At 42.8% G+C, this 11,350-nt stretch overlaps 1 protein-coding gene across 1 annotated transcript in view; it reads left to right on the top strand.

Moving 5' to 3' along the window:
- tnfsf10l (TNF superfamily member 10, like) overlaps positions 1 to 10,537 on the top strand; it is a 43,506-nt gene extending 32,969 nt beyond the window's left edge. The window contains exons 3-7 of the mRNA XM_084003554.1: positions 5,716 to 5,752; positions 5,841 to 5,948; positions 7,064 to 7,227; positions 7,643 to 7,753; positions 7,836 to 10,537. Of these exons, the coding sequence (XP_083859680.1) occupies positions 5,716 to 5,752; positions 5,841 to 5,948; positions 7,064 to 7,227; positions 7,643 to 7,753; positions 7,836 to 8,021 (606 nt within the window). The 3' untranslated portion in view covers positions 8,022 to 10,537. The remainder of the gene's footprint in view (positions 1 to 5,715; positions 5,753 to 5,840; positions 5,949 to 7,063; positions 7,228 to 7,642; positions 7,754 to 7,835) is intronic.
- Positions 10,538 to 11,350: the final 813 nt, after the last annotated feature.

Here is an 11,350-nt window from a genome sequence, read left to right as displayed (position 1 = left end):
GATACTTGTGTTCAAAAGGACTCGGTGATATTCCCACCCAAGGAAAGTGCAATACGTCACCTAAAGCAGTGCGTAGCGGCACACAGGCATCGCATGTCTGCAGAACACCTTTGTCTTCATGGTGACGTACCCCACGCAGGTATTTTGCATTGTGTCAAAACGAAACTTAAAGCAGCGAGGCTCAGAAATGAAACAAAGCCCCGCCCCTGGCCTACTTCCACGCCGGTTCATGTCCCGAGGAGGAATAAGGAGTCACGGCGGCGTGGAGGGAGAGATTACGGGTGGCAGACGGACGAATGGAGAGAGGCATTGTGGGAGGCGAAAGCGATGGCGAGCAGCAACGGCCTCCATCGCTGCAGCTTCACAGTGAGTCGAGTCTTCCTGCAGGAGAACAATGCAGAATGAAACGCAAACAAACACGCTGAGGAAAGTGAACGTGAGAACCCAACACAATCAATTAAAAAAAATCATCCGTCAAAAGCCTCATGAAGCTGAACTGGAAACGGCAATAAAAGATATCAATCTGCAACGGTTTCCTTAACGGTGCTCAACATTCGTCTGGCAGGAAGCTCCCACAGCAAACCGCCGTAAAAAAAAACAGCGAGTAGGAAGCGCTAATGAGCAGGAGGGAGGAGCGGTGACCGGCTGGTGCTCGAGGCTAATCCTATACATGTAGCATTTTTATACGTTGGGCAATGTGTGTCGGAGCACAGAGGTCTAAGTGTGCTTTCCGGAGGTGATGAAACAGGGATATATGGAGGGAAGCCACGTAGCTATACACACGTTTTCTTCGTAGGTTCATTAGATGTGTTGGGTGTAGTGTAGTGGCCTCTAGTGGTGACGTTGCAGATTGCAACCAACCCTCCGATCACTCCTCTATACAGTGGACCTGGCAACATAAAATGTGACAACATAGCAATGAAAATGATATTCCACCTCTACCAATTTATTTATTTATTTGTTTATTTATTTCGGGCATGTCAATTAAATCGTCATCATCACACTTCATCTTTGTTCAAATAATACAATACACATGGCCGAAAGGGAAATTCTACCATTTAAAAGTGAATATCTTTGGGTTCGTCGGACAAATTAAGGATTAATCGCAAAAATAATCAAGAGAATAAATTGTGGAAATCATCATTTGTTGCAGCCCAACTCTGAAAAGTGATGCCAATGCCGAAGTGCCTTAAACATGCAGAAATGGTCCTACTTCTCTCTGCTGGCCACCAGGGGCGACTCCTCTCTGGTTGTATAGAAGTCTATGAGAAAATGGTCCTACTTCTCTCTGCTGGCCACCAGGGGGCGACTCCTCTCTGGTTGTATAGAAGTCTATGAGAAAATGGTCCTACTTCTCTCTGCCGGCCACCAGGGGGCAACTCCTCTCTGGTTGTATAGAAGTCTATGAGAAAATGGTCCTACTTCTCTCTGCTGGCCACCAGGGGGCGACTCCTCTCTGGTTGTATAGAAGTCTATGAGAAAATGGTCCTACTTCTCTCTGCTGGCCACCAGGGGGCGACTCCTCTCTGGTTGTATAGAAGTCTATGAGAAAATGGTCCTACTTCTCTCTGCCGGCCACCAGGGGGCAACTCCTCTCTGGTTGTATAGAAGTCTATGAGAAAATGGTCCTACTTTTCTCTGCTGGCCACCAGGGGGCGACTCCTCTCTGGTTGTATAGAAGTCTATAAGAAAATGGTCCTACTTTTCTCTGCTGGCCACCAGGGGGCGACTCCTCTCTGGTTGTATAGAAGTCTATGAGAAAATGGTCCTACTTCTCTCTGCTGGCCACCAGGGGGCGACTCCTCTCTGGTTGTATAGAAGTCTATGAGAAAATGGTCCTACTTCTCTCGATGTATTATCTCAGTAAACATTGTAAACATGAGTTTATGGTCTCAGACGAGGCCAGAACCAGTGTGTGATGCAGCTGCGATGAAATGCGGAACATGCAACAGTCCTCACCCGCGGCAGAAAAACGAATGACATTCAACTCAACATGTACACGTTAAACATCGACACAAAACACGTTTCTAGTACTACAACATCTTTGGTTTCTTTTTAACCACTTTGAAACTGTTCAGATGGTCTCTCGAGACCTCTGAAGTCCACGTTGCACATTGGAAATAAAACCGTGTGTGCGTTTAATGACCCTGTGGTCATATTTTCCACGGGGCTTACCCTGTCAAGCATCAATTACGAAGCTCGGGGGACGAGGGAGGGGGGTCTAGCCCGGATCGTTGACGCGGAGGTGTTTGGTTTTAATTAAGCCAAATATGCGAAGAACCCGTCAGAAGTAGTTGTCTTCGTCACTCGGGAGCCGTCTCGTCCTCAATCACAGCGTCTCCACTTTAACAAGCCATGGGAGGAAAACATCGGATACGCTAATAACACATTCCTACCGAGACGGCTCCTCCTGCTTCAAACGGACGCTCGCTAATTACACGCAGCTTTAAAAACGACGCAACCAGCACGCAGGTATTTCTACGAAAATTACATTTTTTTAAAGGAATGAGAAGCCTCTTAAACCAGATTAGTATTGATAACTAAGAACCACACACACACACACAGCCAGTCCGGGCCTGCCGGGGTTGAGCAGCGTATTAAAGGATCGGGTTGCAGCCGCCGCTAATCTGCAGGAGAAACTCCTTCATGTGCATACTTGTCCCTCTTCTTCCTCTCAATCCTCTCTTTCTTCCAGCCTCATTCCTCCTCTTCTCTCATTTCCACATAATTGGCCGTCATCTCTGCTTCTCTCTGGTTTTTTTCTCCTTCCCACCAACTTCACTGACTCTCACATTCCCCAACTTGAGATATTTTTGTATTTGATCCACGATGACATTTGTAGTGAGTTTATTCCGATGCTAACAAGCAGCATCTATGCTAGCTAAGGTCCCATGAATGTACATGTATGTTTGTAATGAATCATCCCAATGTGTGACAACGCCTCGTTAAGGTCCTTAGGGTGATGATGTTGATGCTTATTGTTGCTTTTATTCATATGAGGCCATGTTGTCATCTTATGGGCGGTGGTCGATGCTAGTGCCAGCTTTCACTTTGTCATAGCTGATTATAAACAAGTTGCTTGGTTGCGCCAAGACCAAATGTTTGCCGTTGCTAGTGACAACAAGTGGAAACCAGCGTGGCCCTAATGCGCTGACGTACCTTTGACCCTTTGATTTCAAGATGGATATCAGTGAGGTGCATTGTGGGAGCAGGTTCTCCCAGACTATCTTAATACCAACATTCTGGAGAGTGTTGGACATGTCAGGAGCCGGAAGCAATGTTATCAGGTCATCACGGCGCCCCGCTGCTACGCACACCACACGCCATCTAATGCCATCTAACGCCATCCGTTGTCTACTTCCTGCTGACTCCTCACTCACAGCTTGTTTTTTTTTTTTTTTATCAAAAGAGAAGCCCAAATAAACGCCCTCGAGGTGAAGCTGCAGACGTCTGCACAGATGACAACGCCAGTCGCCATGGAGACACCTGCTGCAGATCTCAGTCTAGCCGTGCATGGTCTCCTGACAGCGTGGTTCTTATCCAACATTCAGAGGAAGATATCGGGCTCTGCTGGACAGAACATATAAGAATAAGAATAATAAACACCTCACTGTAGATTAAAGACTGCTGAGTCATCGTTTGCTGCACTTCCTGTTTGAGTTTTCGTTCCTGCATTCCTTCTTCAACGACAATAAAACATGACATTAAAAGGATATTATTACGTGAAAGAAATCCGTTAAAAGAAAAAAAAGAATCCTGAAACATCGAAGCTGGTTTTGAGAAAGTCTTAAAAGCAGCGTGAGGTGCGTTTTTGAGTTTTTTAAAACTTTGTTCATCCATTCCAGCTCGTTTGCAGGCAGATATTTAAAGTGCTGCGTGACTCGAGTTACCATCTCGACCTCTGACCCGCGCTAACCATTTCCAGCTTCCAGGTGCACTTAAGTGGCGGTGAGAGGGTCTCGTGTGTCGGGCCACTCGGCAGTGTGATGCAACTACATCAGACCCTCGGATCTAATAAAAGACGCTAATAAAGATCAGAATAGAAGACGGCTTCATGCTGCGTTATCTGGAAGATGATCATGTCACCTTCAGGATGAACGGGAACTTCGGGGTTTCGTCCTGATATCAGAACACCTGCAGGACATGTTAGCACGTTAGCATGTTATCATGCTGACATTGTTCGTTACATGTTAAACAAATATCTGTACTTTTACTTTTACTTCCTACATGTTAAAACAAATATCTGTACTTTTACTTTTACTTCCTACATGTTAAAACAAATATCTGTACTTTTACTTTTACTTACTACATGTTAAAACAAATATCTGTACTTTAACTTTTACTTCCTACATGTTAAAACAAATATCTGTACTTTAACTTTTACTTCCTACATGTTAAAACAAATATCTGTACTTTTACTTTTACTTACTACATGTTAAAACAAATATCTGTACTTTTACTTACTACATGTTAAAACAAATATCTGTACTTTTACTTTTACTTCCTACATGTTAAAACAAATATCTATACTTTAACTTTTACTTCCTACATGTTAAAACAAATATCTATACTTTAACTTTTACTTACTACATGTTAAAACAAATATCTGTACTTTTACTTACTACATGTTAAAACAAATATCTGTACTTTTACTTTTACTTCCTACATGTTAAAACAAATATCTATACTTTAACTTTTACTTACTACATGTTAAAACAAATATCTATACTTTAACTTTTACTTCCTACATGTTAAAACAAATATCTGTACTTTTACTTTTACTTACTACATGTTAAACAAATATCTGTACTTTTACTTTTACTTACTACATGTTAAACAAATATCTGTACTTTTACTTTTACTTCCTACATGTTAAAACAAATATCTGTACTTTTACTTTTACTAACTACATGTTAAAACAAATATCTGTACTTTTACTTTTACTTCCTACATGTTAAAACAAATATCTGTACTTTTACTTTTACTTACTACATGTTAAAACAAATATCTGTACTTTAACTTTTACATCCTACATGTTAAAACAAATATCTGTACTTTAACTTTTACATCCTACATGTTAAAACAAATATCTGTACTTTTACTTACTACATGTTAAAACAAATATCTGTACTTTTACTTTTACTTAGTACATGTTAAAACAAATATCTGTACTTTTACTTTTACATCCTACATGTTAAACAAATATCTGTACTTTTACTTTTACTTACTACATGTTAAACAAATATCTGTACTTTTACTTTTACATCCTACATGTTAAACAAATATCTGTACTTTTACTTTTACTTAGTACATGTTAAAACAAATATCTGTACTTTTACTTTTACATCCTACATGTTAAACAAATATCTGTACTTTTACTTACTACATGTTAAAACAAATATCTGTACTTTTACTTACTACATGTTAAAACAAATATCTGTACTTTTACTTCCTACATGTTAAAACAAATATCTGTACTTTTACTTTTACTTCCTACATGTTAAAACAAATATCTGTTTGAGGAGAAATGATGGATGATTAATATAACGTGAGATTCAGTGAGGTAGGAAAGTCCTTCATAAGGATACTTTTACTTTTTTACTTGATTCAAGAAGTTGAACCAGTACTTGTACAGTCTTTTTGTCTTTTGTGTACTTTTGCATCACAGCAATGAAGCGTCAGCAGTTAAATAATCGACTGTTTCCTCTTTTTCAGGTGACGGAGAACATCATCTCCAAACAAACCTTCATAGGTGAGTCTCTGTGTCTCCCTCCCTCTCTCTCTCCCTCCCCACAATGCAACAGCCCTCGTTTCTGACCCTTTCTCCCTCTCTCCCTCAGAAGCGAGGACCATGCCTCGGTCCTTCAACAACTCGGGGTCAAAGTTCGGGACCTCGGTGGCCCAGAGGCCGTCGGCACACCTGACCCTGAGGGACACCAGCTCTCAAGGTGAGGCTTCCCGGGGGTCAGGAGTGGATTTGAGCGTTTTAATTGTTGTGTGTGTGATTATAGAGTCAAAGCTGGAGGTTTGTTTAGGTTTATGACCGCTGGGAAGCAATGAAACATAAATCTGAATCATACAAAGAGCACTTATTACTGTGTGTGTGTGTGTGTGTCAGCAACGGCTTGCTTTAATGTAACTAAATGAATGATGTAATCCCTCCATCATTAATACGAGGAGCATTAGAAAAACGTGTGTGCGTCCTGTAGTAAAATAAAAAGGAATCCACTTGTTTAATCCACTTAACTTTGACCTGCAGGTAATCTACTTACGAAGCGTTTAGTGGAGCATTGAAAGTAATCAGATTACTTGTGTTTTGCTGCTTTCCTGCTCCCGGAGGCTTTTTTTCCTCTCATGATCTCTCCGGTGAAGTTTACAGCTGTAAAACAGATATTTATTAGCTCGGGCGTCACATATGTATAATGGAGTGTAGGTGTGTCGTAAAAGAAAAGAAGAGAAAAAGAAACGTGGAACTTTGGAAGCAGGAATGCGTTTCTTTAATGCGTGTGTTATCCAGACCTCCGTTTCATCCGAGTCTGGCGTGCGAGCTGAAGGGTGTTGACAATCTGGCACAGGCCGACTGTTGTTATTTCAATTGAGTTGACAAAGGGCAGGGATGTGTGTGTGTGTGTGTGTGTGTGTGTGTGTGTTTCACACATTCTTGGATCTCTCATAAGGAAGTACAGTTAGACCGAGAGACTGAGGGTTGAGCTTCGATGTCATTTATTAATTTACACACACACACACACACACACACACACACACACACACACACACACACACACACACACACACACACACACACACACACACACACACACACACACACACACACACACACCATGGCCTAGGAGTAGCCGCAGTGAAACTTGTAAATTAACACGAGAACAGGCGCCGCCATTAACGTCATCGGTGTGACCCAAGCCCCCCCCCCCCCCCCTCCCCCCCACCAGACATCCTCCTCACAAGAGAATGAAAGTATTTCTGCAGATTCATGATTTCAACATAAAAGCATTCCCTCTGTGATGCAATAAAACTAGGTTTTTGGTTTCTTCCATAACAGGGTTGCCCCCGTACCCGATCCCCACGCCGGGTCTCCACCAGTCCTGTCGCCACGTGGTCCGCACGTGGGCCAATCAGAGCTTCGGAGCTCACCTGCACAACATGACCCTGTCCAATGGGAAGCTGCGAGTGCCTCAGGATGGGCGGTACTACCTGTACTCACAGGTGATCAGGCTCTCCTCTATTATTCAGAGAGAAAAACCTGTTTCTGCTTCCACACAGGGATTTAGACAATAACATGCATCATTTATTATAAATTGACTATTTTTTTACATGTTTTTCTGACTGCTGACATGATGTTAGTTACGTTGATGGAGAAAAATACAGCTGAAATATATTTTTAAAATATGTTCATTTTATCCCACCATGTTGGTAGATGTTCTAATCAAAGCATAGCTTGAAATGCAGATTTGCATAATTAATAACATAAATCCATCAACTTAACTGAAGTTCACTTAACATTGAGGGATTGAGTAATAAACCATTTTAATGTCAAATCTAAACCCACCAGATGAGGGTTGGAGCATTGGTCCCTCACTGTCTCAGACCCATGCATCCATACTAACTGGTTCCTCTGCAGGTGTATTTCCGTTACCCGTCCCCGGCCGCCAGTGACGGAGACCAGCGCAGCGTCAGCCACCAGCTGGTGCAGTGCGTCTACAAGAAAACCTCCTACCCGAGCCCCATTCAGGTACCCCCCCCCCCCCTCCCCCAATCCTCAACATATACAAAGCACCAGCGTGTCTCTGACCTTCTCTTCTGTCCTGGTCCAGCTCCTGAAGGGGGTGGGGACTAAGTGCTGGGCCCCAGACGCCGAGTACGCCCTCCACTCCGTGTACCAGGGCGGGCTGTTCGAGCTGAGGGCCGGCGACGAGCTCTTCGTCTCTGTGTCGTCCCCGACGATGGTCAACGCCGACGACTCCTCCAGCTACTTCGGCGCCTTCCGCCTCGACCTCTAAGGGAAACGGGAAAAAAGATGGATGGATGAGTGGGCGGGGCTGGAGACGACTTATCTGGTGACTCTGAGAAAAAGCTGCGGGGATGTTGGCCTTGGATCCTCAAAGTCTGCAATGAAGGATGGACGACGGGTTTGACTTCATCCAAGAGCAAGATAAACAAAGAAAATGATTTTTCGGTTGCTTTTGGAGAAAAAACACTAAAAAACCTTCCTGAAAATTAGGACACCCTGCCGCTCTGCTTCCCAAAATAACACACCAACACCCCCCCCCCCCCCCCCCCATCGTCGGGATTTTGGATTCAAGACCGAAGAATGTACACGCTATTAAAAAAAAAATCCTCGGCATCGAAGATGTGAGGAACGGACTGTGGAACAAGGAAAAAATCATAGATAAAACCAAAGCAAAAAAAGAAGTGGAATAAAGTCTTTTCTTTTTACTTTTTAGAACTACGCGTGCCATGCGAGTGCTGTACATATGAATGGCTGCGGATGAGATTCTAATAAACTGGATGATTTTTAATAAAAGTAATTCATATGGTTTCTTTCATTGACTGGACTCAAACCACTTGGATTTTCGAAGTGTGGATTTATTTTTCTTGTTGGAGGATTTGCTTCTCGTCTGGATACAGAGATGATAGACTGAGAGAAGCAACACAGAACAAAGCAGGAATGAAAACCAGGAGGAGGAGGAGTCTTGTTAAAAACACACTAAAAGGAGCCCTGAAGAAGATAAAAGGAGAGAGAGAGAGGCCGAGTGAGGTATGCAGCCAACGGTTGTTGATCTCTCTCTCTCTCGACTCTGACTTTCACTTTCCTTCCCTCGCTCTCGTTTTTTATTTCCTTGTAAAGAATGTCAGACATCTCGTCTTTCCTGTCCGCTCTGTGAAACCCCATTTTATTTTAAGCAACAACACATACATACACAGCGCACATGAGATTTCTTTAAACGTATTTTTTCACAAAATAAATCAAAACACTACAATCCTGATGTGTATATGAAAGCATGGATCTCTAGATGGAGGGATAAACGATGCTAGAATTCATCAACAGTTACCGATCTAACAAATGTAAAACAATTTACCAAAACGTGTTCCTGACAGGAGACAGTTAGCGTAGCTTAGCACAAAGACTGGACGCAGAGGGAAACTGCTAGCCTGGTGTTTCTTCTCCAACAACAACCGGTTTCCAATGAACGTCTCCTGGAAACACTTTTCGGTAATTGTCCTCCCGATTTCTTGGCAAGACAGCAAACGAGTGTCTTTCAGTGTCAAACTATTCCGTTAATGTGCCGCCGCCGCCAGCCTCTTATCATTAGCGGTTTAGCGTTTAGCATCGTAGCAATACCGAGTAAACGGCTTGACGGGTTCTGCTGGGCGAGCACAGAAAAAAAAGGTGGATGTAAAGACACATACGCACATAAAGATAATAAAAAATACACATCCACACGACTAGAACCATGCAACAACTAGAACCATGCAACCACTAGAACGATGCAACGACTAGAACCATGCAACCACTACAACCATGCAACAACTAGAACCATGCAATGACTAGAACCATGCAACGACTAGAACCATGCAACGACTAGAGCCATGCAACCACTAGAACCATGCAACCACTAGAACCATGCAACGACTAGAACCATGCAATGACTAGAACCATGCAACGACTAGAACCATGCAACGACTAGAACCATGCAACCACTAGAATCATGCAACCACTAGAATCATCTAGCGACTAGAACCATGTAACACACATAAATGGAGGTACCCGCATCACCACAGACCGTTGTCGAGTCTAGTCCGGCACACGAACACACTCGTTTACCCATGATGCCAAGCGTGTCGTGCCATCTGGTTGTCGTCAGGGATCGGTCGGAGGTGTGCAGGGAGAGTGTGTGTGTGTGTTCAAAGAGCTCTGTTCACAAGGACGATTAAAAAAACGAGGTTAAACCAACATGTGCGCTCCTTTTGTTTATGTACCTTTAATTCTTACGCTTTTTTTAATAAGGTGTCATCGGGGGTAAAGCTCGTCCTCCTGCCACACACACACACACACACACACACACACACACACACACACACACACACACACACACACACACACACACACACACACACACACACACACACACACACACACACACACACACACACACACACACACACACACGTTACGCTTCGGGACGTTTATTTTTCTGTGCAAAGCAGAAAATTGAAAGCAAATTTTAATTTGGTTCGATTGCTGTTTTAGCTGCTGGCCACGTTTCTGTTGGCGGCCCGCTGAAGCCCCCTGTACACTCGCGCACAGAGTCCGCTTATTATCCAGGGTGAACTACAACAATCATACGGCTTTCTTTCTTTCTTGCACTCTGACCAACGCCAACAGATCACTGCAGCAGCAACGGTGATACAACTGGGAACTGGTTTGTTGAATTGTGTCTGTGCTGGTCGGTTGTGTAGCAGTGAACATGTGTAGCACATTGTTGCTGAGAAATAAACAAATATTTGAACCTTTTCCCTGTGTGTGCCCCGGGTTTGGTGATTTGAAGGTCGGAAGACGTCTACGGAAAACGCAGAGCTGTAAAAAATTGTTAAAATGTATGTTTTTTTCAGGAACCCGAGTCAAGCCGAGATTCAATTCAGTTTTATTTATAGTGTCATATCACAACAAAGTCATCTCAGGACACTTAACAAAGCAGGGCTAGGATACGCTCATGATGTTCAGAGTCCCAACATCACCCAGGGCCAAGCGACACAGTCATAAATAACTAAACATGTCTTTACAACCTTCACAAAGGCATATAGTCATTTCAATTTGTACGTTATCTGGATCGGTGGTTCCCAACCTGGGGGTTCGGACCCTCCAATGGGACACAAGATGAATCCAAGGGGTTAGAAAATGATTTGCTTAAAAAATAGCAGTGACATTTAGTGGAGAGTTTGCAGTTTGCAACTGAATACTCGAACCCCTCCCTTTCCAAGCGTGCATCGTGAAGCGAGGTGGCATTCAGGGAACGTTAAAAAGCTTATTCTAAGCTAGTGAAAACGCGACAATTCTTAGTTTTCGTTATGAATCTTATATTCCATTTCTGCCAATAAATGCTCCTATATCCTACATACTGGCCCTTTAAGAAAAGTACATTTTATGTTTTATGTCTTGTACTGGCAGATTATAATGCATTACAAAAATATAATGTATTATGACTATAATAGTCAGAAACCATCAGTTATCAAGCATTATGATGATTATTGTTGTAATTAACACCACTATAAGCAGACTGTTTCATATAGATATGGGCTTCATAGAAAGTGTTATTTTAAACTAGAC

Source organism: Eutrigla gurnardus (genome assembly GCF_963514095.1).
Source record: "Eutrigla gurnardus genome assembly, chromosome: 23".
Taxonomy (NCBI): domain Eukaryota; kingdom Metazoa; phylum Chordata; class Actinopteri; order Perciformes; family Triglidae; genus Eutrigla; species Eutrigla gurnardus.
Note: the sequence above shows the minus strand (reverse complement) of the source record. Positions and strands in the feature narration are given on the sequence as shown.